At 44.5% G+C, this 25,875-nt stretch overlaps 1 protein-coding gene across 1 annotated transcript; it reads left to right on the top strand.

The window, feature by feature from the left end:
• Positions 1–823: 823 nt before the first annotated feature.
• Positions 824–25,875, top strand: LOC137434297 (activin receptor type-1). The gene is made up of 10 exons (XM_068127184.2): positions 824–1,180; positions 4,358–4,445; positions 6,231–6,515; positions 13,068–13,279; positions 15,132–15,231; positions 15,455–15,601; positions 17,930–18,205; positions 20,142–20,339; positions 20,808–20,938; positions 23,460–25,875. Exons 2-10 carry the CDS (start codon positions 4,373–4,375, stop codon positions 23,592–23,594), a joined length of 1,557 nt encoding a protein of 518 aa, XP_067983285.2. The 5' UTR covers positions 824–1,180; positions 4,358–4,372; the 3' UTR covers positions 23,595–25,875.

The raw sequence follows: 25,875 nt of genomic DNA on the forward strand, positions 1-25,875 counted from the left end.
GTCAGGGGTTCATCCTACAGCAAGATAATGACCCTAAACACACCTCCAGGCTATGTCAAAACTACCTTCGAGGAAAAGAACAAGACGGTAGTCACATGGTCGATAAATCATAGGTCACATGGTTTGGCAGCCATGTTGGATAAAAGTAAAATGAATTAAGAAATAATGATTTCTCTGAATCTGCCAGTTATTCAAGTCAAACTTTACAAGCGTGATCTAGTAGTCAAGGTAAATACACGTTAAAATTTTGAACGTCATCGGTCACACGTTCTGGAAGCCAGAATGTTTTAAAACAATTTAAGAGGAAGATGACGTCATGGGTCACGTGTCGGATCAAAAGAGGGCAGATTGGATCCCGTTCATAACTACTCGCAGTTATAAAGTAGCCCATCGAGGTTTGTGTGATCCTTTAGTTCGATTAATGCATTAGGACGGGGAGTACTGTAGCGGCATCATTTTGACCTTGTGCTATTATATGTGCATATGTTGGATATCGGCCATCGGGCTTCCGGGACCCGTTGCAACCGGGAGAGACGAGAGAGAAATAATTCACGGTGTAGAAAATAAAGGCCTGACACGGATTCCGAAGGCATTGGACACATCGACTTATTGTCATTTTGTCAAATTTAAGGAATTGGAACCTTCCGAGTGACGCTTGCTGTTGCGTATTATTCCGCCTACCTGACGTAAACAGACCCAAGTGCAAATTCTCTGCATTGGGTAAAGCAAGACAGTAACTTTGAAGAACACTAAATGAAGCAATACACATGGTTCGTAACAGTGTCATTAAAAGTCGATGTTCAGTGCTCTTGACGTAAATTGCATTAACAAAGCGAGTGACGTGAGATGTGGATATGAAGCAGCCTTGGTGGGCCGAATGGCCTCTTCTCCTATTCCCAAACGGCCAGGTTTTCTTCCTTTATTGTGTCCTTTCCATCTGTTGTCGAAGTTTTAGTAAAGGTAGTTGGTGTCGGTGAGAAGCCTCGGCGCGATCCGCTCTGGTGCCGTTCGTTTGCCGCCCTATCTGACTCGCCTACTGCCTGAGATACAGTGGACCGAGGAGCACGAACGGTTCAAGGAATTCCGATGAGCTCGCACAGGGAGAGCTGAACGAGGCGATCGACTCTGCACCAAAGGGAATCTCCTCAGAAGGCAGATTCCCTCCGAGGCACCGCGCCCGGTAAGCCGTCGTCCATTCCATCGCCGCGGGTTTGGGTTGTCCAATGGACAAATCGCCTGCGACCGCGACGGTCTCGGACCGTGTGCTCGGTTCGATGGTTTCAATCGCTCTTTGTGACCTCGCACGGTCGGTTTTGTGACTGTACGTGACTTGCTGGCCTGTGGCCTAACTCGCCCATGGAGGCGCTCGGAATCACCGATCCTCGACTAGTGTTGGCTGGACATCGGCGCACTCGTTGCCCACGCACCGCTCCACCTTTGTTTACCTCGAATACAGGGAATTTTTTTTTTTAAAAATAATTCGAGATTGTGTTCGTGTACTCGATGTTTATACGAGTAACAATTCTCGAGGTGGACGATAATAAAAAAAAGTTTATCCCAATGCTATTTGCTATTCACACATTATTCATTAAGGCAACTTTGCCGTTTGGACCTTCGGCCCGAATTGTTGTATTTGCCTGAAATCGGTTTAATAAATCAATAACTACGTCACTCGAGATACTTCAAAGGAAAGTTAAAAAAAAACAAAAAAAAAAACCTAAAATGGTGTCAGTCACGTGACCGCATCAAGCAGATTCCAATAGAGGAGCTTCAGTACCCATGATGCAATGCGCTGGCGCTATATTGGTTGGCAAGGTAAACTAGGCCAAATACTTAGCGTAACCATCCATTGCAGCAAGTCAGAAATAACGTGGTGAATGTGATCGATTGTAGAGCTAGAGCTACTGATGATGTCGTTGCCAGGGAAGCGAATATAACCAACATGGCGGCGCGCACGGCATTATGGGATAAATTTGAAAATATTCTTTATGAAACTCACATTTACACTTTGAAAGATCGAGGAGTATTCTGGGAGGATATCTGAGTACAAACTACTTTTATCTCTATTTGTTCCCCGCAAATTTATCTCTACCGCAAGGCTAACCCCCGCTCTAGTAGGGAAAATGGCCTTTAAAATGCATGTTGTTGTTGTTGTTGTTGTTGTTCCCCATATTTGCAGTCGAAAATGGCTTTCATTCGGAATATTAAAATACTGTCCATAACCTGCCATTGCTGGTGTGAAATCTGTAATTCAAATAGTCTTTTTACCTGCATCATGTTGCAGGTCTACAAGAGCTCTGCGTGGTTGTTGCTATTATTGTGGTTGTTTTTGCGTTCGATTTTTGAAATGTGCACCCATTGGTCGGAGAGCTGCCGGACTCCACCCACATTTGTCACCTGACTCCACCCACATTTGTCGCTTGACTCCACCCACATTTGTCGCTTGACTCCACCCACATTTGTCACTTGACTCAATCCACTATAGCATAGCACCCAGACAAAATAATATCGCCACCGTCTTGGTTTTCTCTTGGGTGTAAGACACCAGGCCTGTGGCTGTAGGCCCCTGCTGATTATACACAACGGGTTTGTTGCGTCAGATTTCCATTTCCTGTTTGGATCAAGTCTTGCTCATGATGACGTACCCCGAAAATCCAATCGATGTCAAATGAGAATTAGTAAGGTGTAGGTAGTCAAGCCTGTCATCATGCACGGTATTCGCCTCCCTAAAAAATAGCATTACGTAATTTTAGAATGACCCTATATTGGGGTTAAGCAATCTGTAACCGTGTGACAAATCAGCTTGTTCTGATATAACCGTGGGAAGGCTGACATAAATGAGAGATGTCGAGTTAATCTGTTAATAGCGCATTAAATGTGTTTCCCAATCACGCTGTTCATCTTTCAACAGTGCTTTCAATGCGTGTTTCCAAATAGGTCCGGGTTTCATCGCAGATTTTGATTTATCCGGATTTTGTTAAGATACCGGATTTTGTCGCAGATTGTGACCACAGTGCGGTCATTCTTGTTAACATTATTTCAGCATTTAGACGAAAGAGTGGAATGTAGTGTCTCCCTCTGGGAAGTCTACCTCAATCTTTGGAATGACTGCATCGTATTTCTAATTGTAGATGTCCATTAAATAAATCGCAATGCCCGCCATGTCCACATGTAACCCCACAAGGTTCAAAGTCCACTCGCTAACAGGGATGATCTGGGAGCACGTGTAGAACGTACCGTGCACAGGCCTGGCACGGGCCCACATCGTCGGAGTTGTTGCAGTACGACCTGCAAGGTATAAACGTTTTTGCCGATTTGACCTGAAAGTTCACCAAATCTTTCATTGTGCAGATGCACATCCCTTTCTATCAGGTACTTTTCGTAGTATCTAAGGCTTATTTCAGAAGCTATGTGAGCCATCTTAAGTAACAATCCTAATCTCGGACACACGATATAAGTTTCCTGCCCCGATGACTGTTGTTAAGGGTTTCTGCGCATGCGCGGTGAGCGTTCTGGGAAGAATTACGTCATTTTGAAAGTCACATTTTGTCTTTCTACTTTACCAGATATCGTGATTGTACATTGAACTGCACTGCACGATGAAGACATGGTCCATTTGATGCAATTTGAGGCCCTTGTACTCATTTGAATGTGTCCATTTCATATCTCCATCTGATCTTTGTTCTACCTACCTCTGCTTCTTCCACGGTGTTCTATTGTTTGCTTAGTTGTATTTCTTATTATCCTTCAGTTGTCCACTATTCTTGCGCCATATGTTCAGCCCAAATTTTATTCCAGTTATTTTATTCCTGACTAGAATCTCAAGGATTTTTTTTTTTCTGTCTAATCCATTTGATGCCCTTCTTGTCACTTCTGGTTAAAGCCTGGTGTTGGCTTAGCGGTTCAGGTGCCGGCTTGGGATCCTAGGATCCTGGGTTTGAATCCCGGTCAATCGCTGAATTAACGCCAGGGGGGTTGATTCAGCCTGTCATCCTTCCGAGGTCGCCAAATTGAGTACCAGTACATATCTTAATCCGGCATATCTTAATCGCCAGGGACGCGACAGTATCCATCATCAACTGCTTTCTCCCACACCCACCCCTACCTCTTCTACTCTCACTGACTCCCTGACCCCAATTTTCTCATTTTCCACATTCCGTTCCGCCATCCTCTCAACTACTTGTTTGTGATGTCAGTTAATTTCTCCTTCTCCTGATATCCTCTGTTATATAGCTACTGCATGAGCCCTGTATTTTAAATTCAAATGTAATGTAATGACCCCTGTATTTTAAACAAAAGTTTCAGGTGAATGTGGCTTTTATTTGTATTTGTTTGCTGATAAGCTGTTTGTTCGCAGGTGGGCCTTCTGGGCATGGAGAGTAATGCAGTTTTGACTTTGCTTATGATGCTGCTCCTCTCCATATGGCCGGCTTCAACCGTCCAAGGTAGGACATCGTCTTGTGATTTGAGAAAATGAACATTTTTGCAAACAAATTCAATGCCTAACCTTAGATATTTAGCCCCCGTTGGACTTTGTCTGAAACGGGAACTTATGGATTGGGTTTTGTCCATCCGTGCATGTGTCTGCAACCATATCTCAGAGATGTATAGACAGATTTTGTTCATACTTAGCACAAAGACAATACATGATGGTATACATATGCAAATCATTTTGTTTCGCTCTGTGATTAAAGATGGCCGATTAGCGGCCATTTTAGTTGTTAAAAACCCTTTGTTGAACACATCGTCAACCATTTCTCGGACATGCATTTACCATTGTTGTTCAAACTTGGCACACAGATAATGAATGATGGCCTACATATGTGCGGAAGTTTATTTTCCAGATAAGATCCAAGATGGCCGACTGGCACTCGTTTTGTTACTTAAGCATGTCCCCAACAATTTCTCAGACATGCATGGACCGGATTAATTATTTTGTTTTGGACGTTTCTAAAAAAAATAAGAAATAAAATATCCACTTTGACTTTATGGGGTATTATGTGGAGATCATTGACAAAAAAATCTCAATTTAATCCATTTTAAATTCAGGCTGTAACTCAAAAATTGTGAAAAAGTCCAGGGGTGTGAATACTTTCTGAAGGCACTGTAGGTGTACTCCACTTCCTTTCAATGGCCACAGCACAGGTTCTCATTAACAAGGGGAATTTATTATACAGGAAAATGTGGTGGGGAAGAAGAAGAGCATTTGCCCGCAAGCAACAATACAGAACTGAAACTGAATTAAAATAAATGTGCAACGCACCCACTGTAATCATGGTAATCAATCGGCTTACTTATTTAATCTTGATGATCTCACTCATCCGGGGAAAAAAAACACATGACTCAGCAGGAGGATGACGGGACAGAGATTAAAGACGTTTAAGAGAAACTTGTCCACGAGGCTGCATGAGCCCACAAAGCTGTTTGGTACCACGGAGGGAGAGATGCCACAGCAACACCAGGAACCATAGCGGTGGGCAGGAATCATGAGGCAGCACGGAGGCACTGACGAGCCACAGCATTGTCACGGGGCTCGAGGAACTCATGGGACCCTCTGTCTCTTTCGCAAGTACCAAGCTCTCTCCACCAGGACGTGTGCTATCTGAGCCATGTATGCCTTTTTATTAGGTCACATTGGGCATGGTGGAGCTTCCATAGATTATGTCCTATGGTGAGTTAGGCCACCAGGTGACTTTGCTGGCTTGCTCTGGTGGGAAAACTGGGGAGGGAGAGGGTTGAGAGAGCCGGTAATTTTATGATCACGAGTTGTTGTTGGGTCCTTGAGTGGGACAGAAAGTTACCAGGCTCTTCTGGTCCCCACTCGCTGTGACTTTTAGCACACTTTGCCCCTGCTGTGGCGAAATGGAAAAATACAAGTAAACAGATTACACTGGGATTATTTCAGAATGTATGGAGGGGAAAGACTGGATATAGACACAAACACTTAGGCAGGGGAGGACAAGAGCTTTCAAAACACTTCATTTGACACTGTCTCGTTACAGTAACTACATACGCCTGTGCGACCATGCACAATGAATAATAAACTACTATAATGTGTTCCCCATTCACCCGCTAAGCCAGATTAACTTGGATTTGGATAGGAGCTGGCTTGCCTGACCTTGACAATTCACATACAATTTTGTGATGGAAGTCAATAACATGTATATTAATTATTATTTTCATGCAAGAGTGCTCTTCTCATGCTTCGGGTGTGCTATTTGTTTGTCTAGAGCCGGAACTGATTTCACCAGAGCCAGAGACAAAAGCGGAGCAGCCTCCCCAGGTGTACGAATGTGTCTGCGCTGGGACTTGTGGAAACAAGAATCACTGCCGTGGCTTGAGCTGTTTCGCAACCGCCGTCCTGGAACAGGATCGAGTTATCCAGAAGTTTGGCTGCCTGCGTGATGCGGAACAAAGTGGCATGATATGTCGCACTTCACCCTCTCACCTTCTGGTGGTGCGCTGTTGTGTGGGACACCTATGCAACCAGAATCTGACAGTCGTGCTGGAGGATGGTACGGATCGGGTGACGGACATGGAGATGCTGTGAAATGGGTTGTGATTTGGGGAAACTTTGACAAATAGTATTCTCAAAATCAAGGAAGAGTTTCACGTTAAACTAGAATGACGTAGGCCATGTAGCGTGACCCCAGCAAAAGATTAAGGGATGTACAACGTATCGTATCGGAGGAGATGTGAAATTTTCAGGGACCTTTGACACCTGTTTTAATCAAGTGAGGAGATATCCTCTCGATAAGGTTATTGATTGGTGTACCTGGGATGTTTGATCTGTCCTGAGTCTGGAATCCTTTGTTTTAGTTTTCATCGATTGCTTGATTGATATTTGCGTGACGGCATTGGTGAGTGGGATGTAGTTGCAGCTATCGTTCTATAATTCAGGCTTGCTTTGTGCTTTATCGACGTTATACTTATAAAGTTCAATTTTGATGGGATGCCTAACTTCCCTTTCAAAAATATTGCATTATTGTTTATACAGACTTAGGTTTCCGACTTCCGGTTCCTCGGGCGAGTGAAGCGTACTTCGAGCTCTCCACGGCATCGAAGTTTAAGTGTTTTCCCATTCTTGTCTTTGTCAAATTTCCACTGGTTATTTTGCTGTGTACGTGTTATTGTGTGTTTCTGGTTGGTATTGGTTTGTAATTCGTACAAACTTGTGTGTAATTAATCGTTTTCTGGGTCGTACCTCGTGCGCGGCCTGGTAACTTGGGGCTTCCCTCCCCCCCGTCGGTGTTTTGTCGATTTGGGTTCTTTCCTTCACTGTATTGCTTGTTTCTTTTATTTTATTTTCTCCCCCTCACCTCACCTCCCTAGACAAATAATTCTATATTGATTCTTTCTCTCCTCCCGGACACGTGCTTGTACGCTCTCCTCCTCGTCTCGACTTGTGCCCCACCCCCTGTAGCTCGTTTTCTTCCGCCTCTGCTCCTTCTTTCTCAAATCCACGTTCTCGCTTGGAGACTTTTCCCAGATTGTTTTTCATGGTTTTCATGGTTCTGTTTGGATATTGTTGGAATATGTTTAAACCGCAGCCGTGATGCTGACGCCGCCCCTCCCCTCCCCCCCTCCCCTCCCCCCCCCCCCCCCCAGATGTTTTAAACATTTCCCAGTGTGTACCCTGGTCAGGATAGGTACACCGTATCCCTGCGTGTCATAAGAGACGACTAAGGGTTGGCGTCAGGAAGGGCATCCGGCCATAAAAACATTGCCTCAAAAAGAGAACCATGACAATTACAAGTACATATGGGCAGGGTGCAGCCCGAAGTGGAGATCGGTTTCTGAGGTTTGGGACATGGAATGTAGGGACAATGACAGGGAGATCAGGAGAAGTGGTGGAAGTATTGGTCAGAAGAAGAGTGGACATATGTTGTGTGCAAGAGACGAGATGGAAGGGAAGTGGTGTGAGAATGGTGAAGGGTAGGCAGGGACAGAAATACAAGTTTGTGTGGCAAGGGTGCCCGGAGGGCATGAATGGTGTTGGTGTCCTGTTTTCTGAGGAGTTTGTAGACAGTGTGGTGAGTGTGACTAGAGTGAGTGATAGGTTGATGATGGTGAAAATGATGATTTGAAAGCTCTTGGTGAACGTCATCTCGGGATATGCTCCGCAGGTTGGTCGAAGCGATGAAGCCGAAGTTGTTGTGGTAGGCGGAGACCTAAATGGACATGTGGGAAGGAGTATGGATGGTTTTGACGGAGTTCATGGGGGTTACGGATATGGTGTGAAAAATGGAGAAGGTGAAAGGATTTTGGAGTTTGCTGATGGAGCCGATTTGTTGATTTGTAATACTCAGTTCCAGAAAGAGGATAATAAGCTTGTTACATACACGTCAGGTGGGTCGACGACAACCGTTGACGACTTGATGGTGCGTAGGCGAGATAGGGGGCACCTCCGGGACACAAAGGTGATCCCGGGGGAGGAGGCTGTTTCACAGCACCACTTGGTTGTCTGCGACATAAGGGTGAAAGGTGCGAGGAGAGCTCGGCGGGTGAAGTACCAACCAAGAATGAAGGTGTGGAGGTTGAAAGAGGTGACAGTAAGGGAGGCATTAAAAGAGAGGCTGAGTAGGGTAGAGGATGATGTGGTTGAGCTTGAAAGTGGTTGGATGTCAATGAAAGCTAGTCTGTTGGGAGCCGTTGGTGAGGTATGTGGATGGACAAAAGGACCACCGAGGCACTCGGAAACATGGTGGTGGGATGATGAAGTTGGAAAGAGGATTGACGAGAAGAGGAAGAAGTTCAAGAAGTGGCAGAAGGCGAAGGGTACGGGAGCAGAAACAGCAGAGCATGAAAGTTATAAGGCAGCCAGGAAGGCTGCAAAGAAAGAGGTAGCAAAGGCACAGGAGGCATGGAGGAAAATGTTCGGAGAACGCTTGGATTCGGAAGAGGGTCAGAAAGCAGTATTCAGGATTGCAAAGCACATAGCGAAAGAGAGGTGTGATGTGATGGGGGTGAGTTGCTTGAAGGATGAAGTGGGACAAATCGTTGTCGACCCAGATGGAATTAAAGGAAGATGGAAAAGATATATGGAAATGCTGTTGAATACAGAGAATGAATGGGATGGCAACATAGAGAGTAACCCAGTTTTAGGACCGGCAGAGAAGATAACTGAGAAGGAAGTTGAGGAAGCGATAAAAGCAATGAAGAGTGGAAAAGCGGGAGGGCCGACGGGAGTTGTGGGAGATATGTTGAAGGCAGCAGGAAGTTGGGGTGTGAAGAGAATGACAGAGATCTGTAATCTGGTGGTGAAAGAAGGCCGCATTCCAGTGGATTGGGAACTGAGTACCCTCGTCCCTCTATACAAGGGGAAAAGTGACCCTCTGGAGTGTGGCTCGTACAGAGCGATAAAGTTATTGGAGCATGGAATGAAGGTATTGGAAAGGGTGTTGGAGAGGAGGATAAGGAAGAAAGTGAAGATCGACGAAATGCAGTTTGGATTGATGCCAGGAAGAGGAACGACAGATGCGCTTTTCATTGTGAGGCAGTTGCAGGAGAAGTACATGGAGAAGAGGAAGAAGTTGTTTTTTGGGTTTGTTGATCTGGAGAAAGCATTCGATAGGGTTCCACGCAAAGTATTGACATGGGCATTGAGGAAGTTAGGAGTGGAGGAATGGTTGATCAGAGTGGTGATGGCAATGTACAAAAGAGCACGCACAGCTGTAAGGACGAAGGATGGGAACAGTGGTGAGTTTGAGGTGAAGGTGGGAGTGCATCAGGGGTCGGTACTAAGTCCACTACTATTTGTAGCTGTGATGGAGGTGCTGGCTCAGAACGTAAAGGAGGGTTTACCGTGGGAGTTGTTGAATGCAGATGATCTGGTGTTGATTGCGGAAAGTATGGATGGACTGAAGGAAAAGATGAACAAGTGGAAGGAATGTATGGAGACAAAAGGTCTGAAGGTGAATATCGGAAAGACGAAGGTGATGGCAAGTGGTAAAGCATGTGGTGAGGTGGAAAGAACTGGGAAGTGGCCGTGTGCTGTGTGTATGAAGGGTGTCGGAGTGAACTCCATTCAATGTACTATGTGCACTGAGTGGGTTCATCAAAAATGTAGTGGTCTGAGAGGGTCATTTACCAGTGTGGCAGCTACATTCAAATGTAAGGTGTGCACAGAGGGAGCTGCAGATGGAGGAAATGTTGAGTTGGATCTTGGAGACGGCGTGAAGCTGGAAGGTGTGAAAACATTTTGCTACCATGCTGAATGCTGAATGGAGAAGGAGAAGGTGGATCAGACTCGGCAACGGTTGCTCGAGTGAGATGTGCATGGAAGAAGTTTCGGGAACTGAGTAGCGTGCTGATGAGGAGGAGAGTGCTGCTGAAGCTGAAGGGAAAGGTGTATGCTGCATGTGTGAGAAGTGTTATGATTTATGGGAGCGAGACATGGGTAATGAACGTAGAGCAGCAACGAAGGCTGGAAAGGGTGGAAATGCGAATGGTTCGATGGATGTGCAGAGTATCGTTGAGAGAGAGGAAGACAAATGATGAATTGCGAAAGATGATGGGAATATTGCCTGTGATTGATGCTGTGAAGAGGAACAGGTTGAGATGGTTTGGTCATGTGTTGAGGAAGGATGAAAGTGACTGGTTGAGAAGAGTGATGGAAATTAATGTAGAAGGAAGTAGAGGACGGGGAAGACCGAGAAAGACTTGGCTAAAGATGGTGGAAGAAGAAATGTGGGCAAGGGGGTTAACAAGGAGAGATGCAGAAAATAGGGCAAAATGGAGAAGATTGTCATGGGGACCACAAGGCTATCCCCTGCTCTTGCAGGGAAAATGGCCTTAAAATGCATGTTGTTGTTGTTGTATTGTTTATACAGACTTGGCATTTAATATGGAATATTTTTTTTTCTTGACTTGGGTTTACTTTCTGAACTCAGTATATCAATCTGGTGAGTTTCTTTTACGCTTTGGTGATTTCTTTGTTAAAAGAACCATGTCACTGAATGTCTTTCACAGCAAGAAGTCAATAACAGGATTATATCACAGGTGGTGTGACAAAATGTACGGACAGGTACATTTGACGATTGGCTTCACAATCGGGTATATAATGGTTGTTGCGTTCTGTATTAGTGGAAAACAACTGCTGCAGCTGCACGTCTACAAAAGTTATTGCCGCTTCCTCTGGAGATGGTCCGTCAACTCGACAATGCTGTTTGTCATGGAGTGGTGGCTTTACGAAATTCCGGCATGAAACGGTGTGCTATTGTTCGGCAGTATGGCAACTATGGCATCACTCAAGGTCAGGTGTCAAAGATCCTGAAACTAAATGCTCAGAGGGGTGTCCCTGCTCCAATATATGATATATCCAATATATGAAACAATGAGGCCAGGACGTCCCCGCAGAACCACAAGGAGGGATGATCGCCAGCTGCACCGGTTAGTCCGCAATGGCTGTACCAAGTCAGCCAATCGGCTTAGGGCTGAGTGGCAGCAACTGACAAATGTGCCTGTATCCAGAAGGCTAGTCAACCAATGACTGGTTCAAGCATGTTATCAGGCCAAGCGTCCCCTGAGAAACCCACGCCTGACCAGACAACACCGCCGATTGCAGGGGGCCAGAGAGCACCATCAATGGCAGCCAGGACACTGGAATCACGTGACCTTCAGTGACGAGTCTAGATTTCTGGTCTATCGTCAAGATGGCCGCGTCTGAGTGCGCAGACAAGTGCATGAAGCCTACAATGAAGATTGTATCGTGCCAAGAGTCCAAGCTGGAGGTGGTGGGGTGACCGTTTGGGCTGCTTTTCATGCAGGTGGCAAAACTGACCTGGTTGTTCTGAATGGAAACCTGAACCAGTTCACGTACAGGGCCATTCTGGAAGAAACATTGCTTCCATTTGCTCGTGCAGCCTTTCGAGGAAACTTTGTCTTCCAAGATGACAATGCACGGCCTCGTCGTGCTCGCATGATCCAACACTTTATTGCTGACCGTGGTGTAGAGCATATGGAGTGGCCTGCCATGTCCCCGGATATGAATCCGATAGAGAACTTGTGGGCAGAATCAACGCGTCAAATCAACAACTTGGACCAGCAGCCCACCTCTGTGCGTGAATTACAGCAGGCTGTTGTCACTGCATGGCAAGCGATTCCTGTCCAAACCTTGGCAAATCTCGTGAACAGCATGCCTCAACGTGTACGTGCTCTCCTGAATGCTCGTGGGGGTTACACGAAGTACTGAACTCTCATTTTACTGTCCGTAATCCCAGTCGTAATTTAACTTTTGTTTTTGTTAAAAAAAATTTTTGGCTAATGTGCAAAATAAAGAGATACTTCTGGAAAACGTACAGAAGTTTAACACAGTACTGTCCGTGAATTGAGTTCGATATCAGTTTACATCACTTTCAAGGATCAATTTATTTGCTTTGAAATGTCAAATGTGGTTTTTGTTTCTTTTAAAGGTCACATTAACCAGACCTAGAATAATTTCAACATGATTCCAATGAACTTTTGGTTCTAAGTCATCTTGAAAAGTAAGTTCACCCCCACAAAAAAAATATTCCATATTAAATGCCAAGTCTGTACATGCATAGTTGCATGGTTTGATTTAAAGTACAGATAATTTTAGAGGGGCTGGCAGGATGGTCTAGCGGCATGGACATTCAACTCTGAGCTGTTTGGCCTATGTTTAAATCCCAACTCGGCTATAAACTGTCATCCTGGTGTTTCATAGGCAAGGTGATTCATCAATGTGTGTGCCGTCCCTCGGATGGTCTTTAAACACTGGTGTCCCGTCTGCCGGCATTAGCTTTTGGATGTTATACATCCCACGGAGTCCTACGTGAAGAGTAGTTGAGCCATCACCGATACCCTGAGCAAATTCCAAAGTCCTGTTCTCTCAGCTGAGTTTCCTTCGTTGGAGGAGCTACCCGCTCAGGATTGTAACCCTAGTCAAGAAACTGTTTCGGCAGAACCGATGTTCCGTATAGAGCATGGTTTGTGATGATGATTGTAATTTTAGAAATACATCCCCAATACTACTTTTCAGGAGAAAATTCATTGCTCTGATCACGCTCACGCCGCTAAACCACCCATGGAATTGCGTTATCTGGCAGATGGCGAAACGAGCTTCAGGCCCTGGATGTTGGTGGTGCTTGTTGCTGGGCCATGCTTGTTGCTGTGTGGTGTGGCGATTGCTGTGCTTGTTCTTCACAAAGCGGTTGGCAAGAACAGAGCCTGGGGTGGTGTTGCATTGGGGCAAGATGTGGAAAGAGCTGCTGTCACTGAGGGCCTGGTTGCTTCCAACATGGGGGATGGCACATTGGAGGTGAGTTGTGTGGGTCATTGAATAGGAGAGGTGGCTTGATTTTAAAAGGGGGTTGTGGGAGAGAGATGCTGATTGGGGGAAACAACAGTGATCATTTCCTGCAGTAGTTTGCGGTCTGATGCTGTTGGGCCGAATTACTATGTTGTTGATTTAAGAGTACGGTACAATTGACTCCCACCAAGAGGGTGCAGTGGTTGCACAGTTACCTTTGAGCTGCCAGGTGTGGGTTCGATTCCTGATCTGACTATAAACTGTTCTTCACAAGCAGGGTGTTGCATTACAAAGTGTCGACTCTGATGGACATTAAGCTGGGTGTCCCATCTGCTAGTTGGTGGGACCTTAAATATCTCACGATGTCTTTCGCGAAAGTCGGCGCGTTAACTCTGGACAAACTACAAATTCCTGCCCAAACCGCTGGTGGCGATTGTTCTGATGTTTTCTCGTATACCTCGACATCAGGTTGCAATGCATGCTGTGTTGGCAGTAGTTCGTACAGTTTAAACAAATTCGCGTATACAGGTGTTCACGAGTCAAATGTGAAGGGCCATTTTTGGTTACGAAAGATGAAACAACAACAACTAGAACAGCACTGAGTAGAGAGCATACCTCCGCCTGGTGAACAATTTACGTTTTGTATCTCAGAGTAGACCAGAAAATCACAATACAGAATTTATATAATGTAGAAACATTATTCACCAAAATTGAATCGATTCTTCCTTGACACACACACAACCTGTCCAACAAGTTTTGTCCAAATCCTGCCACAACTTTTTGAGATATCCTGCTATGTATCGTTTTTGGTCCTATCTCCCAATGGTGAAGAATCACTTAAAAATTTTATAGTAGCCGGATCTGAATCCGGATCTTCACCAAAATCTAATCATTTCGTCCTTGTGACATACGCTACATCTCTGCCAAATTTCGTCTGAATCCGTCCACAACTTTTTGAGATATCTTGTTCACAAACGGACAGACAAAGAAACAGACAGACAGACAGACAGGGGTGAAAACATAACCTCCATCCACCTTTGGTGGCGGAGGTAATAATTGCAAAATTAATTTCTTTCCTGCCAATCAGAGGTCCAAATCCAGTGTAACAGATGTATCAACACTCAGTTTCCATTTCCTTGTCAGTTTTTGTAAACTCTTTGGCTAAAAGAATCGGATTTTCCTCGATTACACTAAATGTGTTGAAGTAGATGTTGATCTGGAACTCCATTGTCACACCTTGTAAGTGCAAACATGGATAAACTTTGTGTTCATTCATCGCAGTCATAATATAATATCTCTGGTTCTGCCACTTTGGAACCACTCGCCATTGGGAGCACACTGCTTGAGTCACATACCTTTTATTTGAGTCATCCATCCATCTTTACCTCCACCACCAAAGGTGGACGGAGGTTATGTTTTCACCTCTGTTTATCTGTCTGTCTGCAAGCAGGATATCTCAAATTGTTATGGACGGATTTGGATGAAACTTGGTGGACAGGTTGGGTGTGTGACAAGGACTAATCGATTCGATTTTGGTGAAGATCAGGATCTGGAAACTAGAACTTTAAAAAGTGATTCTTCACTGTTGAGAAATAGGCCAAAAACGATATATAGCATGATGGCTCAAAAAGTTTTGGACGGTTATGACAAAACTATGTGGGCGAGTTGGGTAGATGACAAGAACAAGGGATTCGATTTTGGTTAAGATACGGATGCAGATCCAGCCTATCAGTGGATACCAAACGTAAATTGGTATGTGCCCTCCCGAGTGCCATTCTAGTTTTACATACATATGCTCTATGTTTATCTGATGATTATTATGTGGTATTGTCTTTTTTAACCTCCTCCCCACCACCCCAAGGACCTAATGGATCACTCTTGCACGTCGGGGAGTGGATCAGGTCTACCGTTCCTTGTACAGAGAACCGTTGCCCGCCAGATAACGCTAATGGAATGTATTGGTAATATTTTTCGTTTATGCACTGTTCCTATGAGTCACTGCAATGTGATGCCAGAGTTGTGCCCCTGTTGGTTTAATCTCTGCAAACCTAAAGGTTTTAAACAAACTGCTTGTAAAGTGCCATTGCAAAGCAGAAGATTGTTGTTAGATTCGTAATGTTGATTTTTTTTTTTTTTTTTTTTTTTCAAAATGAAAATATTCCTCATGTGTCCTAAATGATACAGGTAAGGGGCGGTACGGCGAGGTGCGGCGAGGTGTTTGGCAGTGTACCAATGTGGCTGTAAAAATATTTTCTTCACGTGATGAGAAGTCGTGGTGCCGTGAAACAGAGATTTACAACACTGTGCTTCTGCAGCATGACAACATCCTTGGTGAGCTGTACAATTGGTGAGACGAGTGCCATTCTAGTTTTACACAGCTATTTTAAAATTTACTTAAAACTGAACAATCACAAGAAATACGTCGTCGTGCATAGCACGATACTTGCGAAATCCCTAAACGTTGTTGTTGACATATGATGACCTCAAAAATTAATTGGTGGTTGAATTAAATGTCCAGATATGCAAATCCTCTTAAAATTTCAAGTCAATCTGAGGAAAATTGAGGATTTTTGAAATCTGGCCGATGTTGACCTTTTGGCCTATGTTGACCTATTGACCTTTTCACCTCAAACACAATAGGCTTCTTGCTTATAACCGACTCTACCATTTGGTGAAGTTTCATGAAAATCAGTTGAAAATGCCAAACAGGAAATCAGACATATATACATACACGTTTGAGGGCACGTACAGTCGTACATACATATATACATACACGCATACAGACGACAAACACTGTTCTAGACGGCTCTGCCCGATGGGCTACGCCATAAAAAATTGTGACCTGTAGGCGACTGACATACAGACAAATATACAGACAGACAGACAGACAAAAAGACAGAATAATGCACAAGACCAACCAATATACTTGAAAATCTTCGATTTTCGCAAATAATGAAGGATAGACTTCACCAGAATGGACAGTGACAGGAACAGGGGCCACGACCTAAAGTTAAAGAGGAGAGTTGGGATGGTAGTAAGGTAGGGGTATTTAATGCATGGAATGACCTTCCTGTAAAGGTAGTGGCAACAGAAACATTCGCTAGCTTGAAATTCGAATTAGGTATTGGTGATAGAAGGGTCTTTGGACATTGGCAGGACTGGTAGGTAGCTTTGGTATGGTATTATGTGTTTCGAGGTTGTAAAGTCTGAGAGGGTAAAAGGTGAATGTGTTGTCATTTTTTGTTCATTCCACACCCCAAAAACCCTCTTCATACCCTCACCCCTCCCTGGAAAGAAATTCCAAAAATAAAGTGCGTGCGTGCGTGCGTGTGTGTGTGTGTGTGTGTGTGTGTGTGTGTGTGTGTGTGTGTGTGTGTGTGTGTGTGTGTGTGTGTGTGTGTGTGTGTGTGTGTGTGTGTGTGTGTGTGTGTGTGTGTTAGCTGTGTATATACACACACAGGTCGGTACAAAAGTAATGCCTCTTGGGTTGTCGAAAAGCGTTGCAGGAAGCAATGCGAGATCACAATGAAAGGTTTGTATCTCCCATGCATTTTAAGTTGAGCAGCACTGTGATCAGTCACGTGACAACATCACACCATGCTTTTAAAAATGGCTGCACTGCTATATGTGCGTACGAAGCAGAGCACAGTTATTGAATTTTTTTTTTACTGCAGAAGAGGTTCCTCCAATGGGCATTTAAAGAATGTGTATGGTGACTACCATTGATGCATGCACCGTCAGACATTGGCTAAAACTTTTCAAGAGCGGGCAAACCAATATCGATGACAAACTTCAAAGTGGCCGGTTTGCAACCGCAGTGCCACCGGAAAGCGAGAGTCGGACTGATGCGCTCATTAAAGTGCTTTGTGGAAAAAGAACTTAATATTTACCACATATATATTTAAGAAACAGGAAGTAAATTCCTGCGTGGGGCTAGTGTGAAAAAATTCTGACTCAACCCGGGACTCAAACCCAGGAATCTCATCACTTACGCGGTGACAGCCCACTGAGCTATTGAGTCTCCGGGATATCCTCAGAGATTTCTCACACTAACACTGAAGATATATATATATTTTTTTTTTGCATATTCCCTGTAATTAATATTTTCATATTACCTGCAATTACCTCTGTTCACCTGCGGTGGCGTTATTATGTATCCTGTTTGTCCGAACAAGCCGATTCGATTTTGTTTAAGGTCCGGATGCAGATCCGCCCTATCAGTGGAATACGAAACGTAAACTGTACAGCCTGGCGGATGTATGCACACCACCGAGTTCTGTTCTTGTTGTAATTGGAATTATCTTTGGTGAGAAATAAAATAAGAGGCATTACTTTTTGCACTGACCCATGCGTGCGTGTATCAGCCTGGTGATGGCCCTGTGCTTACCGCACTGTTTGCCATTCCCCCTCCTCCCCTTGCTCCTCCTTTCACCTCTCCTTAGGAGTCAATATACTAATATATTGAATTAACGTGCTGTTAATGTTTGTTCATCCCCTCACACCCTTGGATTTGATAAACTAATTGTTTAGGTTAATGTGATGATGTGGCATCGGCATGATGTTCCAAATAGCCTCCCCCCGTTTTAGAGTTATATTTACTGTTGGATTCCATTATCGGCTCTGAACTAAATATTGACCATGACCGTTATTCTCGTGCAGCTTTCATAGCTTCAGATATGACATCGCGGAACTCCAGTACACAACTGTGGCTTATCACGCAGTACCATGAATCGGGTTCGCTCTACGACTGGCTACAACATCGTTCGCTTGAAATCTCAACTTGTTTGCGCTTTGTGCTTTCCACTGCTACGGGCCTTGTTCATTTGCACAGTGAGGTGCTGGGTACACGTGGAAAGCCCGCCATCGCCCACCGTGACCTCAAGTCCAAAAACATCCTCGTACGATCAAATGGCACCTGCTGCATCGCTGACCTTGGTGATTACATGGTTTTCTTGGTTTACCTTTATATATTTTGTGTGCAAGTACTTGCTTGTTGAAGCCAAATATACCTCTGTGCCGATTGGAAAAAGTAGGCCATCGTGTGCTGGTATACTGTGGCCAAATTCTAGCTATGTGCTTCCTGGTATGCAGCAATACTCGTTATTGTCTTGAGGATGCAATACAACCTGCTTCGCTGTAATCTCCTGTGAATTGCTCTAAGTAGAGCATGTTATCCTTGTCACCAATCACAAGGTGGCACCAATAAAATTTGATCAAAACCAAACGGGAAGTGATATCCATCTGCTGCATCCACCACATACCACTAAGGGGCAGTATGTATGGCTAGATTATGGCAGAATGTGTAGTCACCACTTTATTGTGTTGTTTTTTTAGTTCATTTAAGATCTCCGTGCATCTCAGGATTCTTCCACTCGGTATTCGCGGGCAAACTTTCCTTCACCGGTTCTCCATTACGATGACGTTTCACATTTTGGCCTAAAATGGGTATTATTCCCAGTTTGTGCATTCATTTGTGAGCTCATTTGATTTTAATTGTCTATTTTTCTTTCATTTTCATGCATTTGGCAATGATACTGTGGTAAATATTGCGATCATATAGTTTAATGAATGAATGAATGAATGATCGTTTTAAGGCCATTTTCCCCGCTAGAGCGGGGGTTAGCCTTGCGGGCCCCATGACAATCATGGTTCCCTGTTTGAGGCAATGTTTTTATGGCCGGATGGCCTTCCTGACGCCAACCCTTGGTCGCCTCTTACGATGCGCAGGGATACGGTGTACCTATTCTAAACCAGGGTACACACCGGGATCATTCATCCCAGCAAGCTGGTACTCAATTTGCCGACCTCGAAAGGATGACAGGCTGAGTCAACCCCCCTGGTGTTAATTTAGCGATCGACCGGGATTCGAACCCAGGATCCTAGGATCCTAAGCTGGCACCCTAACCGCTAAGCCAACACCAGGCTAGTTTAATGACCAACTCTTTTGGGATTTGTTTGATCTAAGACCAAGAGAAACCTTTTGGTCATGCTGAAAGGACAAAAATACCGCAGTGTTCCTCTGGATGTTTTTTTTGTTACCTCCACCACTGAAAGTTATGTTTTCACTCCTGTCTGTCTATCTATGAGCAGCAATCTCAAAAAGTTATGGACTACTTCAGCCGAAACTTGGTGAACAGGTTAGGTGTGTGACGAGGGCAAATTTATTTTATTTTGGTGAAGATCCAGATAATGGAATATGTTACGTGATTCTTCACCATTGAGAGATAGGGCCAAAAATGATGTATGGCACGATGTATCAACAAGTTATGGATCAGGTATGATAAAACCTGGTGGATGAGTTTGGTAGGTGACAACAGTAAGCCGATTCGATTTTGGTTGAAGTCCGGATCCAGATCCGGCCTATCAATGGGCTACATCACGTAAACCGTTTAACCTGGTGGAGGTATGCGCTCTACCGAGTGCCATTTGAGTTGTTCCTGTCATGGGTTGGGATGATGGCTCAGAGGTACATGCACTCACCTTTGAGTTGATGAGCTTGGGTTTCAACCCCCTCCCAGCCATAAACTGTCAACCTGGTGTTTGCAGGCCGAGGCATCAATGAGCATGCCGTCCCTCAGAAGGACGTTGAGCTGAAGGACCCATCTGCTAACACTGATCGTTGGTGGACGTTAAAGATCCACTGGTGCCTTGTGTGAAGAGCAGGCGAAGTACCGCCGACACCCTGAACAAATTACAAATTCCTTCCATTTCAATCGAGTATGCTGTGTTTAAATGTTTCTCGACCTGTCATGAACACTTCATGGCTCTTTGAAGAGTATGTGCCAACATGATTGTCCCCATGTGATGACCATTCTGCATTTTTTGTTTTAACCAATAATGCTCTTCCCTTCTCTGCCACTTCCATTTGCAGGTCTTGCTGTGATGCACACCCAAGAGGGTGACCGATTAGATGTTGCAATGAACCCACGTGTTGGAACCGTGCGCTACATGGCCCCTGAAGTTCTAGAAGAAAGCTTGCAACAGGACTGCTTTGACGCGTACCGTCGTGCCGATATCTGGGCCCTTGGCCTGGTGCTATGGGAGGTGTCACGCTGCACCCTCAGCAATGGTGCGTGCCTTCACATCATAAAAAGGAACATATTCTAAATCTTTGCTTCCTATATATAATCCTTTCAGGATCTTGAACATTTATTTTAAGGTGACGAGTTGATAGGTTTGAATCTGGTACGCAGCATGTCGAGCTAACTGCTCATCTAAGTACGTCAAGCATGGCAGCCTAATTTCTAGTGGAGAGGCCTGAGAGGGTAACTAAAACACTGTAGGGCCTTCAACATACGAGTACATTACTGTGCTGCTTTGCATTGGATGGCTGCATCTTCGAAGTCTTGATTTGTTTTTTTTTGTTTTTTTCCCATTTATAATCTGGTGTTGACAATTTATTGCAAGCACAAAACGTTGTCTTTTAGTTCTGGAAAAACATGTTACCCTCTAACGAGGAAATATGGTGCGACAGAGGATTGCACATCCTAAGGAGAGTTCACTCTGGAATCTTGGAATGATGTGATTGTGTGCACAGGTATTGCTGAGGAGTATCGTGTACCTTTCCACGACGGTGTCCCGAATGACCCGAACTTTGATGACATGAAGAAAGTTGTCTGTGTGGAACAGCAGAGACCTAACATCCCCAATCGATGGTTCTCTGACCCGGTACGTTTCGGAAGCGTGGAGGGAAAGCAAAGTGGGGGGTAACGACACGTGCTTGGGAGGACAACTTGTAACGGGCAATTGACTGTTTCTTCTTCATCCTTTCCTCGCGTAAGATACTTCGTCTGCTGCTTGCTTTCTGAGAGCTCGAGGAGGTCGTGGGTAGGAACGTTTGATAAAGGTGTGGGTGAAAGTTTCGCCACAGGAAATGACAATTGCCTTCTCCGACATGAGTTGCTGTCGGTGATGTGGTTCAGTCCAATTGAGATGAGTCTTAGTTGGAGTCGCTCACAATTTAAACAAAGGTTGTATGTTTAGGTTTTGCAAAGGATAACAAATATAAAAACAAAAAAAACACTTTGTTTTTAGGTTTTGTAATCCTGTGCTGATTATACAAGCCAGATTTGTTTTTGTTCCCCTCTCTCACGTCATCATGAGACATCCAGCCATACACGATCCAACCTCTTTATATCGCTATGGTGGTGATGGGGACGAAGTCTCGGACAGACCGAAGAACGAGTCTTTCTCGTGAAAGCTAGTGTCAATCTGCGTCGGCAGACAGGTGGAACAATCAATGCAACCAACAGCACGTCAATTGAAGTATGCCAATCACCGTGGGAAGCAGGACAAGGAATTTTCATTCCAGTCTCTTCTTTTCATTTCATCCCTGCGCATCGTAAGAGTGTGACCAAGGGTTGGCGTCAGGAAGGGCATCCGGCCATAAAAACATTGCCTCAACCAGGGAACCATGATTGTCATGGGGCCCACAAGGCTAACCCCCGCTCTAGCGGGGAAAATGGCCTTAAAACGATCATTCATTCATTCATTCATTTTTTCTTCGGATGAGGGAACTCGGCCTCAGAGGGATTTAGTCTGCTGAGAATCCACAATCGCAAAAACAAAACAACCAATAAACTCGCCAATGAAAAAAACAACCAACAAAAAAGATATCCTGGGTGAAACGGCTTAAAACTACCGCCCTGATGCAGTACCAAGCCGGGGGTGCTGCATGTCGGGACATGCGGGACAGACAGCCTGTCTCGCCTGCATTTAGGTTGGAAGATAAAGATTCCACGGTGTCTCAAAGTAAAAAAATATTAATTTGGCATGTCGCTGCCATAACGTATCCACAGTAATGAGGGATATCCAGGTTAGCCTGTGTTGTGCCACCCTTTGTGCCTCGTCCCAAGTCAAACCGATGTGCTGCAGAAATGGAGTCAAGGTGTCTTTCCGTCTGGTGTGCGGTATACCTCTCGGATACTTGCATTCAGTATAGGGGTCTGCAAAGAGTGTGAACGATGCATCTTCATCGGTGACGTCATAGATGGCCAAACCATCGTAGTTGGGCACAGTCGATAATGGCAGCAAAGTCGTTCAGTTGGATTATATGGCGACCTTCATTTGTTACGTGATCCTGCCATGGGATTTTCAGGATCCGCTCTCATGAAAACCACTAACAAGGGCATTAATCCTCGCTATTTGTATCCAAGTCTAGGATCTATAACAGAATACAGGCAGGTGTGATCGGTGCTCCATACAAATGCAGCTTGAGCCTTTGAGTCAATGGAGCTTTCCAGATGGATGATAGAGGCCAGAGTAGACTGGGCTAAAGCAGCGCACATTGCCGTACTTCTGGCATGCAGTCTCCAGATGAGGATACTTTCGATCGAAGATCTTGGAATTCTGTCCCAGTGGATGCAGAGTGGTCGTCATTCACTGTACTGCAATTGAAGGTGGCATGCTGCGGGCACCCTATTGACTGTTATTTTTTTTGTTTGTTTTTAATAATCAGCTGTCTCCTATTGATGATGCATGCTATTGAAAATCTTACAGGGCTAAAATGATTATGTTTACTGTTTCTGCCAGAAGCACATCAACAGCATCGTCATTAATCTGAGACCGTTTGGCTGGCATCGCATCGGCTGCCACCATTCTAAAGGCTCTGCTCCATCATGTAGTCAATTTCAGGAAGGAAGAGAGATAATCTTCCAATAGAATGGCGAGGAAGAGCAGGCTCTTATATATTAGGGTCACTGGCTATAATATTACCAATTAAATGGTTTGGAGATGTTAAAGAGAGGGTGAACCTTGAGATTGATGAAGGTAACGGTTGTAATGCCATGGAGTCGCGGCATGAAAGGTAAATAAGTGGATGGATCAAGTTCTAAATTGTCAACTACAGTCTCAAGTTTTACATTTTCTCTCAAGGATCTCCTCCAGTCTCTTGCTCTTTTTTCTCATTCTTCAATTCCACAGCACATTACCACTTCGTGCTCTTCCTAAAACTGATTATCATTTCGGCTCTCGCTACCGTAACCCCTTCCACCATTCCTACCCACACTGCCCCAGTCCTCCCTTACGCGGACTTAATCCAGTACATCTGATTGTCCTTGTCCACCCGATCCCCTTCCTGTCTGTCAGTCTATTGACCCTCTGCCTTAATTGTGTTTAAAAGCAAAATATTTAGCCAAGATTGCTTGCTCTTGTCTTGCTATTTAGCATTGTTCTGTATTGTGTGCTGCAGACACTGAGCGCACTGGCTAAGCTCATGAAGGAGTGCTGGTACCATAATCCATCTGCTCGTCTGACAGCGATGCGAGTGCGGAAAACATTGGCGAAGACTGCTGCGGCTCTGGAAAAGAGCAAAATTGACTGTTGAGTGTTGACGGACAGAATTGCCGGTTCAGATTTGGAACCGAGCGTTTCGTGGGAGGGAAGAAAGGCTCGGTGTGGGTGAGGTTCGGAAGATGGAAATGAAGGATATAAGCAATGCGATGGCTGATTAACAGGTGGACATAAATGATGCAGGAGAGTAGTAGCAAAATAGGATTGATGTGGGGAAACAACAAAATAATATTGATCATGTAGAATTCGGTAGTTCCTATTGATTAATTTGTCCACATCATGCTTGGATGAGAGAATGAGGCAAGATAAGGTTGAGAAGAAGTATCATCATTCAACTGCTGTAAAGAAAGATCAGGGTGAGTTAGATTGAGGCATTCTGAAACATTTTGGACTTTTATGATTTTGTAATCGAGGTGGAAATGAAAAGTCGAGCAGTGTTCACTGAATCTTGCATGTTGGTGAGAGGCGTGGCATGCCTGGATGATATGCAAATGCCCGAATATGCAAATGCGGAGCACCTGCATGCAGGTGGCGCATTCGGTAAACAGCTTTTTAATTCCACTGATGCTGTTTTCAGACCCGCTGTGAGCATTTTCACCAAAGGTTTTGCCTTGAAAACTTAACGACCCAATGATCTTGGCACTCGTTCCGGGCACTTTGCGTGCGCACCTCAAACTTGGTGCTTCGGGGTGTTTGACGTCGCTGAGAATCGGCACTCGTGATGCGTTTTGTTGAGCTCACAAGGACTGTTCATTTGAAAGCCAAGGCTGAGAAAGGTGTTTACATTTACCGCTCGCGCTTGTTTGTCGTCACTCGCACTGTGCGAGTGCGTGCGTGTACCTTTGATCTTAATAGGCCAGAACCACCACCCATAAGGGGGCAGTGTGCAATGGTTTGCAAAATGTTTACGTCGACACGTCTTGTATGGCCATTTTGGACTTTATGTCCTCAGCAGTAAGACAGACTGGTTGGTACGAGACTAAAGCAAACCAACGTGGGTGCAGCTGCAGAGCTGAGCAACACCACGGCAGCAAGAGTAGTGTAAAACAAAAACCTTTGGCACGTAGAGGTAGTGTCAGCAATAATACAAAATAGAAGAGGACGTCGCAATGCAGGTAAAGGCATTAAGGGGGAGGCGAAATAAAAGGACCAGAAAATCACAATACAGAATTTATATAATGTAGAGACATTCTTCACCAAAATTGAAACAATTCGTCCTCGTCACACACACAACCTGTCCAAACAATTTCGTCCAACTACATCCATAACTTTTTGAGATATCCTGCTATGTGTAATTTTTGGCCCTATCTCCCAATGGTGAAGAATCACTTAAAAATTTAATAATTCTCATATCCGAATCCATATTCAGATCTTCACCAAAATCGAATATATTTGTCCTTGTCAGACATACAACCTCTCCGCCAAGTTTCGTCCAAATCCGTCCACAACTTTTTGAGATATCCTGCTATGTATCATTTTGGCCCTGTCTCCCAATGGTGAATTAATCAATCACTTAAAAAAATTCCAGTAGCCGGATTCGAATCCGGATCTTCACCAACATCAAATAATTTCGTCCTCGTCACATACGCTACATCTCTGCTAAATTTCGTCGGAATCCGTCCACAACTTTTTGAGATATCTTGTTCATCACAAATGGACAGACAGGTGAAACTTTTTTTTTTTTAAACAGGGGGTGAAAACACACACACACACAAAAAAAACCAGCACAAGTAAACGCATTTAAACAGTTCTCATAAAGTGGTGCCCACGAGTGGACGAACCACTTGCGTAGAAGGAAGAGTTGATGAGAAAGTGACGCCGGACTTTGCTGTTAATGCTGATATCCATGAAGAAGAGTGACTTGCAGAAACGGCTCTACGACAGTCTGGAAGCATGGGACACAGGATGCTAAAATTTAGAGGGAGCATTAAGGGGCGTATCATGACGATGCAGAGCTTTTGAAAACCGTATTTGATCATTGTGATTGATGACCTCGTATCTCACTCGCCAAAAGCTTCAGGACTCTTTTTGTTGAAGTTGCCTGCTTATCTATTTACTTCTAGAGCTCCATTCATATCTTGTAGAGCATGCGTTCTGTTTTATTCCCAATCTAGTGACAGAGATATGAGAGATGTTGCTTTCAACGATCCATTTTTATTTTGGTGCCTCCTTGCTTTCCTGTGATTGTGACGGTAAAGTGATGCGCGAGTATATTTTTGTGCATTGGATGTGTTGCTCTTCATTGGCTTGTCCTTCAAAAGGACTGGACATTAAATATGCCTGTTTCTTAATCAAATGGGCCAAGCAAGCCACAA

Source organism: Myxine glutinosa, chromosome 10 (genome assembly GCF_964187855.1).
Source record: "Myxine glutinosa chromosome 10, kmMyxGlut1.1, whole genome shotgun sequence".
NCBI lineage: Eukaryota > Metazoa > Chordata > Myxini > Myxiniformes > Myxinidae > Myxine > Myxine glutinosa.